The 23,214-nt window shown below is 36.9% G+C and overlaps 3 protein-coding genes across 10 annotated transcripts; all 3 read right to left on the bottom strand.

The window, feature by feature from the left end:
* Positions 1–3: 3 nt before the first annotated feature.
* LOC137721014 (uncharacterized) lies at positions 4–3,097 on the bottom strand. Its single transcript, XM_068460138.1, has 4 exons — positions 3,013–3,097; positions 2,407–2,588; positions 1,328–1,408; positions 4–350 (listed from the first exon to the last, which is right to left on the bottom strand). The coding sequence occupies exons 1-4, from the start codon at positions 3,095–3,097 to the stop codon at positions 210–212; spliced, it is 489 nt and encodes a 162-aa protein (XP_068316239.1). The 3' UTR covers positions 4–209.
* A 464-nt stretch (positions 3,098–3,561) lies between these two features.
* On the bottom strand, positions 3,562–12,870 carry LOC137720025 (ASI1-immunoprecipitated protein 2-like). 6 transcript variants are annotated; one of them, XM_068459018.1, is made up of 14 exons: positions 12,752–12,862; positions 12,422–12,611; positions 12,000–12,148; positions 10,456–11,037; positions 10,068–10,358; positions 9,296–9,381; positions 9,095–9,189; positions 8,709–8,999; positions 8,031–8,534; positions 7,136–7,856; positions 6,748–6,978; positions 6,508–6,632; positions 5,711–6,099; positions 3,562–4,939 (listed from the first exon to the last, which is right to left on the bottom strand). In XM_068459018.1, the coding sequence occupies exons 3-14, from the start codon at positions 12,000–12,002 to the stop codon at positions 3,893–3,895; spliced, it is 4,365 nt and encodes a 1,454-aa protein (XP_068315119.1). In that variant the 5' UTR covers positions 12,003–12,148; positions 12,422–12,611; positions 12,752–12,862; the 3' UTR covers positions 3,562–3,892. The 6 variants fall into 6 exon arrangements, with proteins under 6 accessions (XP_068315119.1, XP_068315120.1, XP_068315121.1 ...); XM_068459019.1 differs by lacking the exon at positions 12,422–12,611 and having other exon boundaries at positions 12,752–12,870; XM_068459020.1 differs by lacking the exon at positions 12,422–12,611 and having other exon boundaries at positions 12,000–12,076; positions 12,752–12,814.
* A 1,241-nt stretch (positions 12,871–14,111) lies between these two features.
* Positions 14,112–19,635, bottom strand: LOC137720855 (GPCR-type G protein 1-like). Of its 3 annotated transcripts, none has more exons than XM_068459965.1 (12): positions 19,214–19,632; positions 18,979–19,079; positions 18,507–18,865; positions 18,194–18,278; positions 17,840–17,928; positions 17,232–17,324; positions 17,021–17,047; positions 16,816–16,902; positions 16,380–16,451; positions 15,751–15,881; positions 14,849–15,010; positions 14,112–14,452 (listed from the first exon to the last, which is right to left on the bottom strand). In XM_068459965.1, the coding sequence occupies exons 1-11, from the start codon at positions 19,426–19,428 to the stop codon at positions 14,857–14,859; spliced, it is 1,413 nt and encodes a 470-aa protein (XP_068316066.1). In that variant the 5' UTR covers positions 19,429–19,632; the 3' UTR covers positions 14,112–14,452; positions 14,849–14,856. The 3 variants fall into 3 exon arrangements, with proteins under 3 accessions (XP_068316066.1, XP_068316067.1, XP_068316068.1); XM_068459966.1 differs by having other exon boundaries at positions 18,194–18,272; positions 19,214–19,631; XM_068459967.1 differs by lacking the exon at positions 14,112–14,452 and having other exon boundaries at positions 14,868–15,142; positions 19,214–19,635.
* Between the last annotated feature and the right edge of the window lie 3,579 nt (positions 19,636–23,214).

Genomic DNA, 23,214 nt, shown 5'->3' with positions numbered 1-23,214 from the left:
AAAGGCTAGAAATCCATTTATTAATCCTCCAACTTGTAATGACAATTATGATTGAAATGGCAGCCTTTGCAAAGTCTGACTACTATAACCAAAGTACTGAAATAAACAACATCCTCCAAAACAATTATGGCAAGATCACATGGTTACACATCCAGTTTTAAACCCCATTAATTAGGCACCATTGGTACCTCAAGAGACTGAAACAAATCTCACATGGTAGCTTCTACTTCAGGATCAATTTTTATTGGCACAGTGGGCGCATCATTGTTCCCACCTCTCAAACGAGAAGACACATTGTCAATGGCTGAATTGAGCTGGCTTATTTTTGCATTCAATGTCTGCCTAGTCTTCTGCTTTCCAGAAAAATGAAAATGAGTTAATATTTTTTTGAGCCAAAAAAAAGGGAATTTTTTTTTTTTTTAATGGATTGCATATCCAACATGTGGGAAAGGGCGGATGTCATAGGGATCCCAAGTCTCTGCATTTAGAGAAATCTAAAGCATTTGATTCATCTAACGGAATCCACTATTTCACATCAGAATAATTGTATTACATTTAAACTCATGTTTTGTACCGTATCACTTACTACCACTCCCCCTCTTTAATGAGTTCTATTTTGTTTCTACCCTCCATGCTCCTTGTTGATTGTTCATCTTTTCCCAGTAAGAAAACAAATTCCTACTCTTTCTCCCGTCTCACTAGTCGAAAACCGAACAGTAAAGTCATATTCCTTTTCTTTTTCCATTTTAATTTTTCATATGTTTGTCCATCTCTTCAATTTTTAGCTTTCTCAATCTTTCATACATTTGAAAAGCTTTTAAAGACGTATCTAACAATGATTGACTAGTTTTCTTCTATAATTTATTTGATCGCAAAAAAGGGGTCGGCCTTGCCCACCCATTATTTCCTAAACCTGTTGACTTGCTTAGTTGGGAAATTTGAAGAGATTTAAATCTCAATTGCATTGGGATTCAAAAGATCTTCATGAACAAAATAATTATTATATAAACCAAAGAATAAGTGGATTTTGGCTTTGCTTGGATCGGGTGCAGTGAGTTGGGAGATGAAGAAATTTATATTGTGAGGCAGTGGGGATTCTGGGCAAAATTAAAAGTCAAAACAAAAATAACTTAAAAAGAAAGTAGTGAGTGATACGGTACAAAACCTGAGTTTTTTTTAACAAAAAACGGAAGTTTTTAATTTAAAAGAATTATGCTGATATGGAAGACTTAGTTCTGTTAGATCAATCAAATGATTTAGATTTCTCTAAATGCACGTAAATGCACCAGAGCTAAATGTAAAGACTCGGGATCCATGTCCCAGTTACCTCCAAACCTTCATCGTAATATATAGGTCTTCTTGCCTTCCGGAATCCATATTCATCTTCATTAAGTAGAGATCGTCTAATCTGCATAAGACAAAAGTGAAATCCAGAATAAAAACCCATATGAAAAAGCAGATGCGGAATAGTCATCCTATACTTCAAGGCATGACTGGATGAGGGTTTTGTATCAAGGGATTTAGTCAACATTAGCAAGAAATGCACTACAAAACATTAGATAAGGCGATTGAAAATGCACTACAAGAGCATTACAAAGTCACTCCACAAAGAATTTTCAAATGGCTCCTTTCTAGTAGTCATTTACAAATCCCTCTATCTAATGTTTTGCAGTGCATTTCAAACCCCTTGGTACCAGGAAATCATTCATCAAAACACAAGATTAAGGGTCTTTGTGCGAAAACATGTAGCCAACAGGAATCAAGACCATATAAAGAGCACTAAATGTTGACAGACAGATAATAGTAATCTGCGGATAAGGAGCAGGAGCACAAGTTGTCAATCTTTTCATTCATACGGAGCAGTTTGCATCCTGAAATCAATGGGAGCATGGGAATCTAAAATCTAAACTTACGTGATCAATTATGACTGGGCATGTCATCAGACAAAGTTGGTGCAACAAATTTCAAATTTCTGCAGTAGAGCATCATTACAGTGATCTCTTTGCTTGCATCAACAGTATAGTAAATCACATAATACTACAGGGAAAGGATATAAAAGTAACATCCTACAACAGTCAAATAATGGATTTACTCTACCAAAGAATTCTTCTATGTTTAGAGCACTACAAAAATAATATTCAAAAACAAAAAACAAAAAAAAAAAAAAAATCTTAGCAATGATTACTCCAAGGAAGCATGGTAATTAGGACAATATTACTCAGTTCTCTTTTGGTAAGCATACAGATTCCACTACATTCCATCCATGGGTAAGGAACTTAGGTGTTGAATATGTGTAAAAGCGTATATTTAGGAAAATAAATTAATAAATAAATATGATGAACACAAATCGAAACACGATGAATACTGAAGCTCAGAAGAGTTATATGTGGGATAATATGGAAGCACCTGTGGAGCAAAAACGTAAGCCAAAGTCCCAAAGACAGCACCTCCTAACACAAAACCAGCGACGAAATCAGCACCGCCGCCGCCGCCTCTACTGTCGTCACTGCAGTGCAGCACATACAAAGGAATGGAATAAAACGGAGAGCAATTGAGAAATTGGAATTGGTATGGAAATGGAATATAACCTGTACTCGGCACGAACGGCGAACTAGAGCATCAGCCTAAACAACACAGAGAGTCACAGACGATATTGCAATTTACAGATACATAATACATTGCCACTGTTGTTTGTTGTATAAATTAATTAACAATAAGAATCTGCTATTCGAGATTTCTGATTGAGTCACATACCTGCGAATGAGGTGGATAGAGGAGCAAATCAGATCGCCATTAGATTTTAAAGACACACTCAGAAATTACAGGGAGAGAAGCTGCAAGAAATGGGCGTTGCATATTAATTATAGTCCGCCCGTCTTGTAATTAATTATGATAAACACTCTTAGGGTACACATTTGAATCACTTTATTTCCCTAATTGCCCCTGTTGCTTTGACAAGGGAATTTCAATTTGCCTGTACGCACACAATAACTCAACAACGGAGGGCAATACCGGAAGCAATCACAGTTTTTAAAGTTATACAGCAAAGCTTAATTGGATTCTTCCGCCCCCGTTCGCGCCACCCTCCACGGGCCATCCCCTCGGACACCGATTCGGCTTAATTGGATTCATTGTTTTTTTTCTTTTTCTTTTTGATAATTGAATTGAATGAAGTGAGTCGAGCTTGATTTGAGACTTGTAAGTGTTGTCCTTGAGTTATAACTTACAAGTGAAAGAGAATATTACTATTGATTTGAGATTTGTCGATTACAACTTATTAGTGAAAAATAATATTACTAGATTATTGTACTAGTTGATGATTGATGCAACATGGTTTGATAATGCACTTATGGTATGCATATTTTTAAACGTTCAGTTCCTTTTTCTGGAAGCAAAATGATGAAATAGTAACAAGGAAATAACTTTAGTTTGTTTAGTAAAAAGGAGTTTAAATTTGTTTCGACGTTCCGAAGTACGGCTAATTACTGCTGTCCTTGAGTTATAAAGGCATCCATTGGATTGGACGGTTGGACAGGATTGGATCGGCAAAATACATCGTAGTTAGCAGACGCATCAAAGATTCAAAAGACGAAAGAAGAAGAAAACGTAGGAGTCAAAACTTGGAAGATTCAGCAACACATTGGTTTCAAATTCCTAATGGTTCTTAAAACTATGGTGGCTTATTTCTCTTTATATACAAACAGCCGTAACAGTAATAGTAACGCACTCAATTACCAAACATCTAAAAACAGTATTCAAATACTAAGAAAAAGTACCAGCAAATCCTATATTTGAGAAAGATGAACGACGGCAACCAGGCAAGATCAACCACGATTGCCACATGCATTTCAAACGCAACGTAATGTACATAACGCAGCAATTCATCTTCACTTCATTCGTCTGGCAAGCGCCCAAAGAGCAGCAGTGATGTATTCACATGGTGTCTTTCAGGCAGAAGCTGCTCCGGTTTTGAAACAGGTTTCCCAGGTTGTTCCTTGTCTGGGAATGGGAATGAAAGGGAAAGGGAAAGTGACGCAGACACGTCATCATCTTTCTCATCCACCACCGCTGCTTCTAAGGGCTTATCTTGGTTGTTAACTTTCTCGTCTGCTAACCCAACAAAGAAGGGCAGTATTCCCTTATTTTGTGGTTTTGTTTCTCCCCCTAGAGCTAGCTCGAGACTTGGGAACCCTTCGCGAGTCTTATCCACATACCCTGATGAGAAATCTTTCCATGGCACCGGGTTGCCAACCGGCCCAAAATGCTGTACATGACGTGAATCCAAAGGAAAGAAGTACCTTTCAGTATTTCCCAAGTCCTCTGGAATAACTTTCTCCTCACATGCTTCAAAGCATCTCTTGTCCTCAACCACAGCTTCTGTACCTCTAGAAGTGCTACAGCCATCAAATCCACTTGAACCGATTTTTGGCTTCTTCCTATCAATCTCGACATCCATCTGTGTGATATTCACCTCATTCCATGGCATTTCTTGAGTTGTGGCTGCAGAAGTTGTTCTCTCTGAAATAGGTATGTCTGGGTGTTTTCTATCACTAGGCTGACAAGAGTTGACTCTGGCTGTCAAGTCTCTCACCAAGGCTGCTTCTGATTCCTTATATCCATAATCTCTCCTCAATTCCCTCTCTTGTTTAAAATCAGCTTTATCCATCCTCACTCTGTCCAGAATCACCTCCTCAACCCCTCCTGCGATACCAACCCTTTTCTTTCTATCTGGAAATCTGTCATCCCCAACACTCCTAGAAACGGCTACCTCTCGACTGGAAACAAGACGAATCTCCAGAGAATCAGTATCTTCCCTATCAACAGAAGTGACCCAATGCACTTGCCTCTTCTCACCCTTGTTGGAGCTATTTGACCCAGTTGTTGGAATAGAAGACTTAATTTCTTTACCAACTCTGCTTTCTCGAAGACAACTTTCCTGCTGCAGAATGTGAGACAATAACCCTTTAGTAAATACACACACACACACACACACACAAATCTCAATGACCCAAAAATATATACACATCACAGTACCAACATTTAAGAAACAAATTTTGACTAGGTAAGTAAATTGAACCATGAAACGAGGGCCAAGCTTAAAATACCAAACCTTCCCAATAAATTATCCCTCTATAACACAGCTAATTAGTGGAGTAGAGTACATCATAGGACATATCACTCAGCGAGTCAACACATAGCACGGGCATCAATAAACATTCTCAGACCAATGGATGATCATTGTGGAGTCAAGTTCTGTGACATCAGTAATGCCATCTATACTTCTACACCAAAGTGCATGGACTAAGCAAATAAGGATCTTTTGACTAAAGAAATAATGTCATTTAGGTCTTGACCACTGGCGAGAATAAATGCAGAACATCATAATCTAAAAACATCTCAAAAAGTATAGCAACACTGGTCAAAATTGTTCATCTTCACATTTTTAAGAGTGAAAGGAAACAAGTGGTGCAACCATATGATTGATAACATCAATGAAGTCTAGCACAGATGTTAGAAAGATACAACCACACTGCAAAGAAAAACACTGAAAGAAATTAATCTCTCAGCATGAGAGAGAAAGAGAGGCCAGCCAAGCCACAATATGGTTTCACACCCCGAATGAGGGACTGAAATACAAAAATCAAGGACAACAACCACCATGATGCACCTTATACATTCTGGAAAAAAGGAAAAAGAACAAGAAAGTTACCAGGCAAGGAGTGATGTATTCAACTCCTTCAGACAAGCCGGCATTGTTTGTTGTGTTGGAATCAACCCTACAATCCTGTACTGCCAAGTTCACTTTTGAACCTAAACGCACTTCTTCAGGATAAGTATCTTTGTTCTCACAATCCTTGGTAACTGTGGGGGCCATATGCAGAGAGGCATTGGAAGCAGAGGGAACATCAAAAGATCTGTCAGAAGGAGAAGATTCATCTATATGCTTAGGTATACATATGTTCTCGGACAATGTCATGCCATCAGTAGGAGCTTTATGAAATGAGTTGCTCAAGCTAGGAACACATGTCTCGGTAAAATCTAAACAATGCACCCTTATTGTCCTGAACACACCCCAAAGGAAAAATAGCATATTCCAACCTGCCAATGACAGAAAACAGATTTCAGCAGACAGTATGACTCTAGGTCAGCAAGAACAATGCTATTGCCACAAACAGTTGACAATAAAGAGCAACTACTGCACCAATAACCAAAAATGAGGTCAAGCTGAAAGCACTTGAGGACAGGACCAAAAAGGCAAAAACATCAGCAAGACGAGAGAAGCAGCCAATTATTTAAAAGAAGACAGCATCATACAGATTACAGAACATGAAGATTATCCATATTTCTATATATGCTCCATAATTACAGGTTCGCAATATTAGCATCAGAACTTATTTAAGCATTAAGCAGTTTAAGCCATAACTTACACACAGCACAACCGCATCAAACATATTATCACTGGGTAGAACACCTAACCCAATGTAATGAAACTTCAGAATTCCTTACGTTGTGATTTCTCAGGAAGCTGATTGGATGGGAATATCAGAAGTTCAACACCATCAAAATTCCCTTTGAGGGCTAGATCATTCTTGACCATAGCATCCAACAGGCTGTTGTAGTGTCTTTCATAACTGCATCAAAAATTGAAACGACTGCATAATAGGAAATATAGAAAAAAAATGTTGTGGAAATAACAAGACTTTGAAAATATTAAATGAAAGTGTATGTCTATCACTAATTCACTACCTATCAAGATCTTTAGCAAAGAAATAAAGTGCAATATTATCTTCTTTAGCGCCACTTTGACGGAACTGTGATGGCCATACACTCAGGCGAGGAACTTCATTCAGAGAAACTTTGTGTGGAAATTTGTTTACCACTTCAGGGACCTTTGGTGATGCACAAGTGGACAAGTGAGCTTGAATTCCACCACATAAATCCATAAAATTTCCACCTCTCTGCACTTCAAAACTTCCCCTGCATGAAAATAAGATAAGCCTATCTTGTAAGACATTGTCAATGGAACAAAAGAAGAGGAAAAAAGAGAAAACTAACACCAGAAAGAAAAGGAAAGAAAATGTAGAATATGAAGCAGACAAGATTTGATAACTAATAAAAACCAAGAGAACCATACTGCCAGATGTATTCATATTCTGGAATGGCTGTTGTCTTCACAAGAACGGACATCGCCCCTGAAGCATGATTATGCAAATCTTTCACTGTAGGCTTGCCAGGAACAACAGATACAGAGTATGCCACTTTGGAAGGGAACCCAGAATCAATGGGCTGCACTGTAAGCTGCTTTAAATTATTGACAGTTGTATTCTTGGAAGCGTCAGAAGTAGAAGTCCCAAGGATTGCACGTCCGTCAGGTGATTGCTCTTGAGCAGCTACTTCATAACTCGAGTCCATGTTCGGTGTTGAAGACTCATCAGACTGATCGAATACTCTTTTCTTTCTGTATATTTCAGACTTTCTAAGTGAAGCTGCATGAATAGCATCTTTCAACCGGTTACCTCTCTGGATCTCCTCCCTAGAACCTCTCGGAGCAGAAGCATCAGTACCAGAAGCCTGTGAAATTACAGGTCTACCAAATTCCGCGTTAATTCCTATCTCTTTACATTTTGGACTAGCTACAACAGCAGGCGTACAGCGAACAGAGCTCTCCCTGGCTTTATCATCCTGATCTATCATTTCCCCTGATTGTGGTAACACATCTTCTGATGTTCCATCTACATTACAGTGTAATTTCTCAACAGTCACGGAGCTGGATAAGGATTCATCCTTAAAGCTAACATGGTTTAACTTTTGTTCAGAAGCAGAACTAGACATTCCATTCATAGATGAACCTCCACCTGCAATGGAAAACACACAGTGATACTTTAGGTTATTAACACTATCTAGTCCAAGATACATAACCATCAAACAAACCATACAAAGAAACATAAAAGTAAGGCAAAACCTCGAGCTTGAAGAACACAGAAGTACAGAACTAGCCCAATTTCACAATCAAGAAGGAAAAGATTTACCTGAAGTAATTTGAGTGTCAAAACCTTCACGAGTTACACTAGATTTTGATGAACTTGATTTTCCATCAGGTAGTGCAACCTTTGGCTCACGATTGCTCACAGATGAAAGCAAACTAGTTTCACCACGAGATGCTAGGTCACTCTTAGGAGTTGAGACAACAGAATTAGCTGTCGTAAAATTAGCCATGGGACGGTCTAGTTTGGACAAATTTTTTCTTTCAACGGCACTCCGCTCTTTTGCCTGTTTCAATCCTTTAAGATCTGCAACATGGCTAAACTTTGATGAGAGCATTTTAACTTTTGATTCAGAAACATTCGAACGCCCTGAGCTCGCAGACTTGAAAGACACAGACTTGCCCATAATTCTGGGCACCACCCTCTCCTTCATATCAAGGGAGGCATGTTCTTTAAAACCCTTTTGCTTGTGAGGAACAACTTCATCTACATGTTTAACTTTTGGTTTAGAATTTAACGTGTTGAACGAATTTGACTTTGAAAATGTACCTGCAGGCAGAAATACGATGAACTGTTGTTCTTTCTTAATATAGAACTCTAAAAAATGCAAAAATGGGAAACAACAACCCCACCTAGACATCAGAAAGCAAAAGAGTTGCTATAGATAAAAAGAGGGGTAGAGAGGGAGCATGAAACATGTATCCTGCAGCAATTACTACTCACCCTTGGCCCCTATGCCATTTGAAGGAGAACGTGCAGTTTCTGATATATTATTAGTACCCTGAGAAGTCTGATAAGCTGGCCTCAACCTATCCTTATCTAAGCTTTTGAATGAAGACTCGCGTGATAGAGCACCCATTCTCTTAGGGCTAGATGGCTTTGGTGATCCCACCCGCATTTCAAGACCCTGCCTTTTCACAGAAGGAGCCACTTCTATGTTTTCTGCAAGTCTCTTATTAGAGAATTGTGTACTCATAATCGCTTTCTCCTTTCTTTTCACCTCCATATCTGAACCTTTAGAATTCAAATACAGAAAAAGATTATGCATTTCACAGCTAAGTACCAGCACATTAGCATGTGTTAAACTAATATAATTCAATCTGCTTTACCTTGCTTCTGGTTGTCAGTTTCCTCGGTAAACTTGCATTCCTCACACAGCCATGGACCTTTAGGAACTCTCCGAAGCATTTTTCGCATACAATAGCTGCTTTCAGCAATAATAATGTTTAGAAAATTTTGATCAAAAGCATGAGAACATAAAATATCACAAGAAAAATCCTGACAGCAAAAATAGGATGAAAGACTATTACATGTGTTCTGCACCATCACTGCACCTACTACACATGGCAAGCATATCTTCTCGACCTGCATCCCCACAAATATCACATACTTTTACCTGTTTATGACCCCAAAGAAAAGGCAACAGTTTTTAGTTTTTCAGCTCATAAGTGAAGAAGCCAATACAGGAAATGAGAAGCTATAAAGCATGTCACCCACAGATAAAACTAAAAAAGATAAAACTGAAGCATTCATAGAGTCTCCAAGAGGAGCCAATAACAAAAATGGATAGACAACCCTTCCTTGTCTTTAACATGATGCAACCATCCAAAGTCTACTATCTCTGACTTAAAGCATAAGATAATTAGACCTCAATACAGATGAATACATCACACATACCCCTCATAATGAGCACCGATCCGCTGGGGTAACATCCTTCAAATTAAAATGTGATGTTCTAGCATGAAAATAGCAAACATTTACAAATTTTTAACAAATAAAGGGGGATGTTTTCTTAATGACACTGAAAAAGCTGCAAATACTTGTTTTCTCTTTATTATCTTGAAATATGCTAATCAACATTAGGTTTGATCAAACAATTAAGTTACAACGACAACATAAATCAAGAAGCGTATTTACAAATCTTCAGACTACTGCCAAGAAAATATCATTTTATATGAAACCTTATAGGGAGACACGTGAAGCCAGAAAAAATATTGAGGGGGAAGAGACACAAAGAATAAACAAGAATTTCTGCAAACAAGTCATACATACAAATTTTATGGGGGATGGGAGGGAACTCACATCATGCTCCACAATGTCTGATTCATCACTGTCATCCCCAGATGCAGATTGCAAGGGCTGCATGTCAGCTACTTCGGCCAACTCATTCGACATAACATCTTTGTCACCATGATCCAAACATTTTGACGCTTCATCTTTTGGGTCTTGTCCGTTACTCTCTACTTCTATCTTTGGACACAATTTTGTAGGGACCCCTAAACTTTTATAAGAAACGAATTTCTGGCCAGCAATAATATCTGACTCATTCTTAAATGATGAATCAGCATGTCCAAAAAATTCTGGCAGTTTTCCCTGCATATGATAAGAGATGCATCCTCTCCTAAATCAGTACAAAATTGCATAAAAGGAAAGAGATGACCAATCCGTTAGTAAAAGCAAGAGTTTGCACCTTTTTTGTGCTATCACCAGAATCTGCAGGTTTTACCATCTCTGACAAGACTGACTTATGTGCCTTTCCAGATTCTTCTGTCCCTATACTACCAGCTGAAGCTAAACTACAAGACAAATTCTTCCATTCTACGTTCCTGTTATGGTTATTGACTGCCAGATTTGCATCATTGGCTCTGCTTATACATGAAATGTTATCATCATGGACTTCAACAGCATTTTCGGATGTATCAGAAGACCTCATGGTTGCTTTGCTTTCAGCATTTTCAGACAAAGAATCATGACTTGAATTAACGCTAAGCAGGTTACTTGTCTCACTGGTGGTATGTTGTAAACTGTCACATGCTTTTCTCTTAAAAGAAGATGAAGTATCTCCCACATTGATAGAATATTGACTAGCCGCATTAACACGACAGGTTTCATCAGAAAATTCATCAGCCCTTGACCCCATAAAAGATCTATTAGGATGCATACAAGATGAACAGGGAGCAGAGCACAAGTTGCAAGTCCCAGACTCGCCACTAATATGAACCTTCCCACCTCTGGAATGCTTACCAAACTCTTTTAAAAATTTAGATGACACCTAATAAATACAAAGAAATAAATTAGTAGTCGAAGCAATACTTAAATTAACAATGGAGGATTAAAAAGTTATAGGAAAATCCTGACTTTGCAGCACTGACCGTATCAGAGCATGGGCAACGTAAAAATCAAATAACTGAGACAAATCCCACACTCAATGTCACTCTCAGCTTAAGGGAGTAAGGAAAAAAAAAAAAAAAAAAAAACATATGCAGGAAGCTGCATGTGAGAATCCCTTCAACTGGCCGGTAATATTCCCACAAATGAAAATTACTAAACTTGGAATTTGGAACAAGGAGAGAACTTTTAAATTGATATACGACCATTCCCTTGTTTGGATTTATAATAAACAAAGAGATGTATAATTTGAAGTTCATAATTTTCCATCTAAATAGTTGTAATTTCTAAAATTTCAAAAGAGTGAGTATTTTAAGAAAAACAACTATGTACACCGCCATAGCCATGACCTCCACTACCTGTTCATCACCACCATCACTTCCACCCTGAACACATCTACCAAACACTACCCCACATTTACAAATTGGTGGCTATAAAAGAACAAAACATAAAATTCCATCTTTAAATCCCATTACACTTTAGGTTAGCCAAACAAAAAATTTGACAAATTCTAGAACAGTGAATTCCATCATTTTAAGTTGTATCATTTTGGAATTTCTCAGTCTCTCCAATTTCCTCGTTCAAACTTATGGTTAGATTAATGTATAAGGGAAATTCCTCCAATGTTCCTAAAATCTGAATTCAATCATCCATTACAACACACTCCTAATAAGCGAGAAATGGCTAGTGAAATTATCAAAACCCTAATGGTCGTCGGATGGTCAACGAAAAAGCTGAAGTTTAATTGCCTACTTTCTTTGAAATAAGGGCTACTGCATGATATAGGAAAAGAAAACTGAAAATAAACAAAGAAGAAAGAAGGCAAATTACCGAGAGTCATCTCACCATAGTCCTCTGAATATCATGATCAACAGGCCGGCCCTTGCATGCAATCACTCCCTCTCCAAACTCAAAACTCCAAACTGCTGCGATATAACCAGAATTACATTAAGCCCAATCTCCGGTACCCAATAACAGAGTGCGGACTCCAATTACTGCATGAAAAGTGAAAAGTAAATCAATTTAGAGAGAGGCTAATGCAGCTGTGAAGATGCAAACCAAACGCAAATTAAATTATTAAAGAAAAGAGTTTTCTATCAGGACCCAAAAACCCTATACCATGAAATCCAAAATTCCCAATACAAAGCCACTGCCCATTGCCAATCAATCCAATCATCAATTCAGCAAGTAATCCGATCATACAAAACAAAATCAAGTAATCAAATCAAGAGACGAGAAGAAAAGCATGTCGGTTGAAAATTACGCGCCTTTGATTTCAGAACTGCCCCTTCATCCCTTCCATCCTCCATTCGTTCGTTCGCCGAGGCAATCGTCCGTCCCAAGCCCCAACCCTAATCTAATCTAATCGAAACCCAAACAAACACTTGGTAGTCCAATGTCCTGCGATGCTGCTGCACGTTTCGATTCGATTCGATTCGATTCGATTCAATTGAAGCCCTAACTTTCAAGCAAATGGCATTCAAATCAACTCTCAGACCAGAACCAAAATGACCATCTACTCTAACCACACACAATCTCATTTATTTATGTATATAATATATAAATGTCTTTGAAAAACTACTTATATACATATATACCTCATATATATTTTCTTGTTGCGTCTCTCTATTCCTTGTGAGCTTGGGGAATTTCAACTTCATCCTCTCCCTCTGTGGAGATTTATTTTCTATAGAAAATGAGTGAATGAGAACTTTTGTAGATTTGGAATTTAAATGCGGGTCTCCCGTATTTTAAATTATTAAAAGGGCCTTGTCTATTTTATTTTATTTTTTTTCATTTTGACCTTTACCAATTTAACATCACGGTTTTTCTTCTATTAGATATGTTGCGATCGAACTGTTACAAAAATAAAACTTATGAAGTCTAGCAGAAAAATCGTTAGGATTTTAATAAAGTAGAAATACCATGGTAAAACTAAACTAAGAAAAATATGACAATTTCAAAAGGAAAACAAAAAATTCATAGTAACATCAAATATTAAATAAATAAAATTAGGTAAAATTTGCCCATAAACAAAAAAAATATTATCCTTACCAACTTGATTAGTGATTCCACACTTCTCACATTCGATCCAGAGGTTTGTTTGATATTTACTTTTAGTAGAGCCAAAACAATTTACGAGAACCAAAAGCCTTTTTTACTATAATTATTAAAAAGATGTAATAATAATCATGGCTCTTAAAAATGCTTTATAGAAAAGCACATGCTAAACGACTCTTCTTAAAAGCATTATCGTGTAGTAATGTGTAGTATGAAAGCATTATTCTGGTTCATATACCAAAGACCAAACCAAACTTTACTATTGACAGAAGTTCTATTAAATAAAAACAATTTATAGAGAATCACTTTCTTTTAAGAAGCACTCTAAGTGCTTTTTGCTTTTAAGGTTTTTTTTTTTAATAATAATTTCAACATGTTTTTACTTGAAGCACTTCTTGAGCAATCTTAACGGCCCTAATTCTCATGAAGGTTGATCCCAAAACGCTATTGTTGGTACAAATTTGAGCGTAAAAAAGATTTGATCCCAAAACATAAATATTTGTAAGTTTTTATCATTAATGTAAATCCAAAGTGTGAGCCTCACGAATCACAATCAACCTGAAATGGATTTGCGGGCACACCTAGGAATAATTTAAGGGAGTTTTAACGAAAACCCCATGATACTATTCACTTTAACGAAAAACCACATTTTTACACTAAAAAATTAATCATGTACTATTCATTTTACCTTTTATTTTGTCCTTATCATTAAAACTCAAAATTTTCAAGCCCTTTTGATAAGTTTTCCTGTAATTTAATTTGCATTTAGTCCATCCCCGTCACAATTCACTTCTATTAATGAGATATTTAGTACTAGTACCCTTCTTGCTTTGAAGAATTGTAAAGCAAAAAAAAAAAAAAATATATATATATATATATATGGGACTAAACCCAAAGTGTAGGAAGAATTCGAGCGTTGATGGGAAAAAGTAGAGAATCTGTACGTGGCAATGATGGCATTATGGCAAAAGCATAAGACAAACAAACTAATAAGGATGGAGGAGCAACTTTTGTGGTTGTCAGATTCAGCAGCACCTCCTTCATCCTTTCCTTTCCCCTTCCCATTCTCAGCATACAATACCAGGCAGCCCTTCGGCCCGTTCTGTTTAAAACCATCCCCGCCATCAACATGACAACCGACTGTTGTTGGATGTAATCCATTCGGATTTGTCATCCTTTGGTCGATCATGTAAGAAGAGTTAGCTCCAACATACCATTTAGCACCTGCAAGGCAATGGCTGCAATTTTTTCCATATAAGTAGAGAATACAAGAAAGCCTATCATATCATCCGAAAACTTCAATAAATTCAATATAAAATTATACTTGTCCATATTTGAAATTCAAAATCCAAAACATCTTGCATATGTGTCATGCTACAACAAAAGATACCTAGGCTACAAATTACTTCATAGAATAATTAGACTGAGTGGATATCAGATAACGAAATAAATTATATTTAAAATGAATTTGAAGTAACTATTATGCAATCAGTCATTTAAAATCCCTAGTTCTCTTCTTTTCTTATTAAAATCCTGGCATATAAGCTCGCAAAAGTCTAAACAAACAATTTAACCTTTACATTTGATCCAATTCTTATTCTTTTTGGAATTCAAAAGGTAAATTTGTTACATACTTGCCGTATTAATCAATCGGGTGTTTGTCAGCTTGCCGAGAAGTATAATGTGCAGAAAGCAAAAGCAAAGAAAGGAAAGCACTGGCCACAAAGATTGCATCAAACCATCGGTGATAGAAGTCAAACTGAATATCTCCACCCAATACATCTGTTATGATCATCCTGCCAAGAGATAATGGCTCACTCTTTAAAACTCATTCATCAGCTCAGAAGCTACCTAAATGACGGACTGAATGCAATCAAGCTTATATGACAAAAGACCAAAAAACTTCTGAGGGCCATCATTTGGAAAATCTGCACTTTGAGACAGGACATGATTAAAGCCAGAGTCTGCAGTTTACAAGCTTCAACGTTTTCATTTTAAATACAAATACGGTAATACACTTTTACAATGACTAGGATTGTAAACCTTTTTTCAAGTAAATATGATTGTTATTAACCTTTTAAACAATTTCATTTAGTCATGAAGTAATAATATCTTTTATATAGCATGGTATTATAATACCATCTTCGCACCAATACTACTGTCATTATATGGGTTCATCTTACAAGCCAAAGTATTTTGGCCGGTTTCTGTACTAAACCCCTTTGATACTTCGATATGTAGTATAGATAGAAGAATTGTACATAAATTTCAAGTAATTGTACATAAATTTCAAGTAATAGAAGAAAATGTTTTTGTTTCACTAAGAACATAGTCAACTTCTAATTTCAAGTAATTGTACATAAATTTCATTTCAAAGTAAGAATTTTAGGTGCACTGTCTACACAAAGAGTAAAATAAACTTGCACTTAAGCTCAATACAACTGACCGAAATTCATAAACATAACCATGCCATTGAACATCAAGGGAAGACAGAAGAACAAAACCAAAAGTTGACAAACATAAAATATCAGCATACCTGTACTCAGTCGCCAAGCTTTTCCTTATCAATAGAATAGAGGACACAAAGTACATTCCCATAATTTCAGAGAGAAACAATACAACGTTGCTAGAAGATCCACTTCCAACTCTGGAAACTGCAAAAAAGAACTGTGCACAGCAGAGCAAGAAAGTTAAACCATAAAGGTGATGTTTTATGTTTCCATCAGTTGCTCTTCAACAACCACAGACCACTAGGCCTATTCCCAGAAAATGATTAAAATGGGAATAAGGCCTATTCCCTGAAAGTGATTAAAATGGGACTAATGCCTGGGTCAGCTTAATTCATTTATTTTCTTGATATAATTGCGGCACTAGCATGTACAACCTAAGACCAATGTGGGACATCTGGTTCTTATCTCCAGATCCAGAAAAACTGTCTTTCAAGTTTCAACTTTCAGCTTCTGAGTTCCTTAATACAGTGGCCTACCCCTTTTGTATGCAACTCGGTCAAGAAAAAAAAAAGCCAAGCATTCAGAACTCATTTCTTTTCCCTCTAGAAAACTGCAGACTGCATTTTGAAAGTCAGTCTCAAGAAATCCAATCAGCGGATTGTGGTTCTCCAACTTAAATAAGAATAAATAGTAAGGCAGGCACAAGAAGGATTACCTTCATTAAATTTGTCAAGAATCCACGAACTGATATAACAATCAACATTCCAATGAACAAGAGTGAAATATACTGCCGACAAATGAGAACAAATGAAGTGTCAACCATGTGTTCAATAAATCAACCACTAATAAGATTATATCATAAGATTCAACTGCATATTTGCAATCCATAGTAGTAAAAATGTCACACGAAAAATAGCCCATATGAAATAAGGCCAAAATCAGGATTACAATTGTTTGAAACTGTGATTTGCATATGGCCTGTACCACTAAAATGGGAGTCCACATTATCACAAAAGTAATATATTATGTAACTGCAAGTTTGTCCATTGAGAGGGAAAAACACCAATATATATTATTTAACTGCAAGCATGCAGGTTTAGATAGAAACCAAAAGGTCTGCCAATGAAGGTGTAAATGTTAAGCTAGCTAACCTGTGATAGCAAGGCTGCATTGATACCAATGTCAAAGAACTGCAGGAATATGCTAATTGCCATCGTCACAGGATCCACAGAGCCAGCCTGTCAGAGAACGAATTACTATTTACCGAAAACAAAAATGGAAACTAATAGGGTAGGTATCAGAAACAGACATGTAAGCAAGTGATTATAGGTAATACAAGAGACATGAAAGAATTACCTCTTTGAAAACAACACTTTGCAAAGACTGCACAGAGAAATTAAAAGTAGTCAGGCACTACTCCAAAAATCAATAGTAACTTCAAGAAACACTTGGACAAGTTTGAAACTTTCCATCTTTGTTAACATGAAGAAAATAAAATTAATGTTGGCAAACTATGTAATTTTCAATTCAAACAACCTCATTGAGTGAAAAAAAAGGCATCTCATACCTTAATCATTTTATATACACAGTAGACTGAGCATGCATAACCGAGTAGGTTCTGCATATGACCCTTCCAGGTTCGAGAATAAGCAGCAGCCTCCTGTCAAGTAAGACTCATATAAATCTTCTTTTCACCACTTTCAATTTTCAATCAGCGATGCTTCACCACATTTTGGCCATTAAATATGGGTAAACATTATTATGCCCTAACTTTAGTTAACCGGGTCGTTTTTATCATCTATGACACTCTTGAATGGCACATGGAATTGAGTTTTAAATAGCCTACACAAATTTCCAATTCAGAAATCTTCACTTGTAAGTTGTAACACCTTCAATTAAGAGACAACTGTTTTTAAAAAACTATCGCGGTGAATTCTTAATGGTTTTGAAAAGAAATTTCCCTTCATCCAAGCTAGCACCTAATTTCCAGTCTTGCGCCCAGGTTGAATAAAACCACAATGGCTGAGGTGCATTTTAGCAAAAGTTTTTGAAAATTGTAGTACCTAAAATAACAGATGCATGGTTCAGTACAAACAATCACATAGGTCAGCAGTCCCATAGGGAATCATTTAAAATCTATATCGTATAACTGAAATTACAGAACTGGAAGTAAACCTTTGCTTGACGAAGCTCATATATGTCCAGGAATAGCTGCTTTGAAAGCTCTTCGAATGCTAGCACTTCTGCTTCCATGTTTCTGATATCTGATTAACCAAAAAGAAAAGGGGACGGGAGAGGGTGGGGGGAGGGGAGATAAGTGAAATAAGACAACTATGACGTCCTTACAGAGTAATTGCACTATGTTGATGGTCTGGAAAGCTTAATACGACGACATATCTAGTAGGTCTCAATGCATGCAAATAACACGGCTAGAGAAGTATTAGAGAACTTTAAAAATTAAGCAATCAATTCTTTCAAAAGAAAATATGCAAGATCTTATCATAAGGAAAAACATAAAGCAATACCAACCTTGCTCCTTTTGATCGTCTTGCACAGATCGCACAACAGTGCCAACAATTCTTTTAAAGAAAGATCTAGCTTTTAATTTCTGCAACTATAAATTTAATTAGGCACAAGTCGGGATTAGGTTTATAAACACTGCTAATAACTAAACCCTTAAAGATACGCTAATACAAAATGCAGTTTCTAAGTAACACCAATTAGAACAACAGAATAAGATTATGATAGAGTTAGCACATTGAAATATGACAAAAGTATAGAAATCAAGATGCAAGAGTTTTAACACTTTGGAAACGGAAAAGTATAGGATAGTGAAGAGAACCTCTTCTGGTCCTTGAATGCGTTCCATCTCCATTTGAGAAAGAATGATTTTCTTCTTCTTAGCAATACAAGTCTCGATGGAATGCATGAGCTGTGTTTCCAAGGACTTGATCTCAGTTTCCTCAATTTCTCGGATAAAGAGAGATAAGTAACTATAGGGCAAATTGACAGCTCCAAAACCGGACAAGACAGCCATGACAGTAACGCCAATGACGCCAATGCGACTGACCAACTGAGGCATGGTGAAGAAGCCTTTATCGGGGGAAGGCATAGGGAAGTGAATGCCCATGCGCCAAAAAGCATAAAGGAAGGAGAGCAAGAACAAGAAGGATCCAAGAGCAGCGCGTTCCTTCCGAAACCCTGAGATGAATAGATGAAACGATTGGAGTTTAAATTTTCGTAAACTAGTAAGTATGGTAGTACAAGGTGTTTGTTAGAGGCTACGGGGCCCTGGAGGCAGTGGGTAGGCGTACCATTGTTGCAGAGCATCAAGAAACAATGATAATAAGGCAACATGAAAACCAGTAACAGTATGAGACAAAACAAATCGAGCTTCCAGTTGAGCCATCGGGCCCTGCAACCAAATCATACAATTTTATGTATTTATTTTATAGAAATCAAACGCAAATGCAAATTATTAAATTATGCAATCAATCATGAAATTATAGTTTCCTTGTAAACAGAAAAGGAAAATGAAAAAAAAAAAACCTTTGGGAGAGAAGGGGGATGATCTCGAAGAGGACGAGCTGCAGAAGATTGCAGGAGAAGGCGAAGACGACGCTGAAAATGATCTGAACTAAGACCCTCTTCTCTTCGTACTCTTTGTAGAGCCTTCGGTTCAAGAACCACAGCCCCGCCCATCCCAGCAGCCCAAGCGATCCCAACGCCACCACTCCCTCGTAGATTGCCCAACCCCAACCCATCTATTCTGTCTCTTCTGGGAATGAATTCGATCCTCGATCCCCCTCCTCACTATTGAGTATTGACTATCCTGATCGAATTCGTAAGGGCATCCGCCTAACTTTTCATACAAATTTCAATTCAATCTCGAGACGTTAACTCACTGGCAAAGTGGGAACTAGGAACGATTTCTTCTGTTTCATTTTTTTTTTTCTGAGGGAATCTTTTTTCGGTTTTGTCGGTAAAAGAGAGAATGAAGTTTTTGTCGCGGGGAAAATTACGTTCCGTTAACGTTTTTTTTCTTTTCTTTTTTTTTTTTTTTTTTTTTTTTTTATGTGCGCATGTTAGTGAAAAATATGTGAAGCATATTGTTTTGTGGAAGTAATTTTTTCAAAAATACTAGATACGATATACTTGATACAACATACTTGATACAACATACTTGAGACAATAAAAATAAGGGTATTTAGAGTTTTTAAGAAAAAAATAAAATTATATATGACACCACCGTTGTCACTATTATTAGCACCACTTGGCCGCCACCACCGCCTCTGTCGTCTCATCATCGCCACCCCACCCACACCACCTCTGCCATCGTCTTACCATTACCACTAACACTTACACTCATGGGCGAATCTACAGAGGAGCGATCGTCCCTCATCTCGCTGGAAAAGAAGCCCAGTAGTGGGTAGTCGCCCCACTAGTCAGTCGGAAAACTTGCAAACGCGCCCTGGTTCCTTTACTGTTGTACAACATCCATTGTGCGAAGGACTTCGTTTTTTTTTAAATCCCAAGTACTATCGGCGTATAGCCAAGAAATAAGATGAAATATGGGCATTTCCAATGTGAGCCGGAGCTGCGTTGCAGAAGCGGCAGTTCAAATGATTCGTGAGGAAGAAGAAGGAGGCCATCTATTTAAGTTGAAATGCACAGTTTAATTTTTGTTGTGGCTACCTGTCACATCCCGGCCTGGGGCATATCACTTCCCGGGCCCGCTCCACCACCGTAGCACAATATTATCCGCTAAAGAACTGACCTAATCAAAGATGTTTATGATGCTAGACATAATCTTACTATTTTCTATGGAAAGATCAAAATACTAAGTCACGAAACCAAATCCCAACATCTCTTGTTTATCGTTTTTCACATATCTGCTTTGTTTTTATAGGTGCATAGCAACAGCATGCATTGCTTCTGCCTGCATCAAGGATTATGTTCTGTAATGTTTTGCCTCGTATTGACTACAAAAAATTTGAGTTGGATGTGCATCATGATCCTTAACCTTGCCTTTTCACAGAGCACGATTTTGCAGGGCAATCACAGAACTACAGATTACAGGCCTCATTCGGATGCCAAGCAAAAAACGTCGTGACTGTGCAGAGAGTGGCCTTTGGTCTGTGACAAGCCGTACAAGTTCAGTTGGCTCTTAGTTTTCCCCTTTTACTTGCATCGCCTCGGAAGATTATCGTGAAACTACAGATATTGTCCTTGTCTGCTTAAGAAATTATGCATGCGCACGCGGGCACATTATGTATATACAGTACAGATGATCCTCCTTTCGACTAACAGTAACAGGATGGGCTTCGGATACAAGATCAAGAAGTAGAAAGGACATTAGTGATTGTATGTACCAAATATTATTATTATAAACTTTATTCTTTGGTAAAATATTATTGTAAACTTTTAGTTACCAACTAATTACATAATAGTCCTTAAACTAGTTATAAATAAATAAGGTGCGTACTCTATAGTGAGTTTAACATCAAGCGAAACTCTTACATATTTGACCCCTGAAAGAAAATACATAAAGAATTTCAGATCTAAAATGTTGAGATAATACCACATTTGTTGGTTCACATATTCGGCTTCAAAAGCTCAAAATGGATCTCATTCATGCTTGAAGCTTTTGCTCTCAACATGGGTCTCATTCTTGCTAAACGTGCTAGCTAGTAGAGACTTACTGTGGAGGGTGATTCATAAATTCTTATTGATTGTCTTTTCATCGCTGCTTGATGCCTTGGCAAATTAAAACTATTTGCATAGACATTTTAGATTTAGCTAGTGATTTCTCTTCTATTTTCTTTCTTTAGCTATTGCTAGACTTTATTTCTTTGTATTCTAGATAGGCTCTCATACTTGACTCTTCTTGTTTGACTTGCCCTATACGCTTTACTTTTACTTCATTTCAAAAAATATTCTGAACTACATTTGCTTTTCAAGTTTGAGCAACCTCAATAAGTGATTGAAGAGAAGAAGTTAAATACTCAAATTTTATTTTAGAATACTCAATTTTAAAATAAATACTCACCGACTCTTTAACCCCTAAGATCATCTCTAACCTTTGAGTTAAAATCTAAAATTTTTAACCCAAAAATAGTTTTTCTTTTCCAATGGTTACAGGTTAAAATTTTAATTCGAGATTATTAAATAATGAATTTAAGCTAAATGTTTGTTTAGTAACTGTTAAAAAAAATAGAATTTATGTAGATTATAATAATTAGTTTCTATGAACATTTTTACCTTAAAATATTTAGACTTCGATAAAAAGTTGAAAATTCACTAAACCGACCCATGAAAGATGTATTTATAGAGTTTTTGGGTAATTTTGATTTAAATAAAATTTTAAATTGTTTTAGCTGTTGGATTTAACTTTGGGCCGTTAGATCTTTTTTTTTTTTTACCGTTAAATTTGATCATATTCGATCTTAGCCGTTGGGTTTAATATATTTAAAAATTAGATAGGTTTGAATCTGGACTATAGGATCAACCAAAAGTCCAATAATTAAAAGTGTCGGATCGAAAAAGGGCCGTTAAGCTCGTTTTGGATGACCGACATTCTTGTGAGGGGCATGCCCCAATTCCAGCCAACCATCGCGGGTCTCGTGTTTTGGGTGCATCGCCTTTCTGCAGTCTCCACTTTTATGGACGTGTGCACGTGCATAAGGTTGGCAAGCCTTTTAACCCTAGCCGGTATTTAGTGTTTTGCCCAAATTTTAGGTTTTAACCCAAACTTATTCTACATCCAACCATTGGAGAATGATTGAGTTAGTTTAAAACCTAGATTTTAAGTGTCAACCCAAGAGTTAGGGTAAATTTCTCTATAGCCTCTCCGGACCCAGAAAGAGTGATAACCATTAGTTGCCACCAATTGTCCCAGTTAAAAAAAGATATATTTAATTTTTTACTAATGTCCCTCTATACGTATACATATTAAAAATAAATAAAAAACAAAACACGAAGTGGAAAAAGTCAAAAAGTAAAGTGGGAAGGAGAACGAAGAGAAAGGAGCCCAAGTATGCGAAGATTCATGATGAAGGACCAAGATTGTCTGCCCTCCCATTTTTCATTCCCTTCCATCCCCTCTTATTTTTCTATCCATTGATTTCATGTTGAGTTAATTTAATGCTCTAGATTTTGCCACCTCACACATTTTCACTCTCCTTTCTTCCTCTTCGCTTCTGCTGCTGCATTCATAGACCAAGAAACATTTTTAGCTGCACAACAACAACATCCTCCACCAAGAATGCCATTGAATTATAATTGAGGGCTTATCTTCGTTTTGTGCATGAATGCACCATACATATGGTCCACAACATAATGGAGCATTCCCATATTCACAGTCACCAATTTTCAGAGAAACCCATAAATTCAAACACCAAATTTTTACAATAGATGGTTTTTTTGATCAATTAAAAAAAAAAAAAAAAAAAAAACCAGATGGGATTATATGCAAATTTACAGAAACAGAGAAGAACCCAAAATCCAGAGTGTTGCTAAAAATAAGAATTTATGAATTTAATCATGTGAAA

The sequence above is a fragment of the Pyrus communis genome, chromosome 16 (assembly GCF_963583255.1).
Source record: "Pyrus communis chromosome 16, drPyrComm1.1, whole genome shotgun sequence".
Taxonomy (NCBI): domain Eukaryota; kingdom Viridiplantae; phylum Streptophyta; class Magnoliopsida; order Rosales; family Rosaceae; genus Pyrus; species Pyrus communis.
Note: the sequence above shows the minus strand (reverse complement) of the source record. Positions and strands in the feature narration are given on the sequence as shown.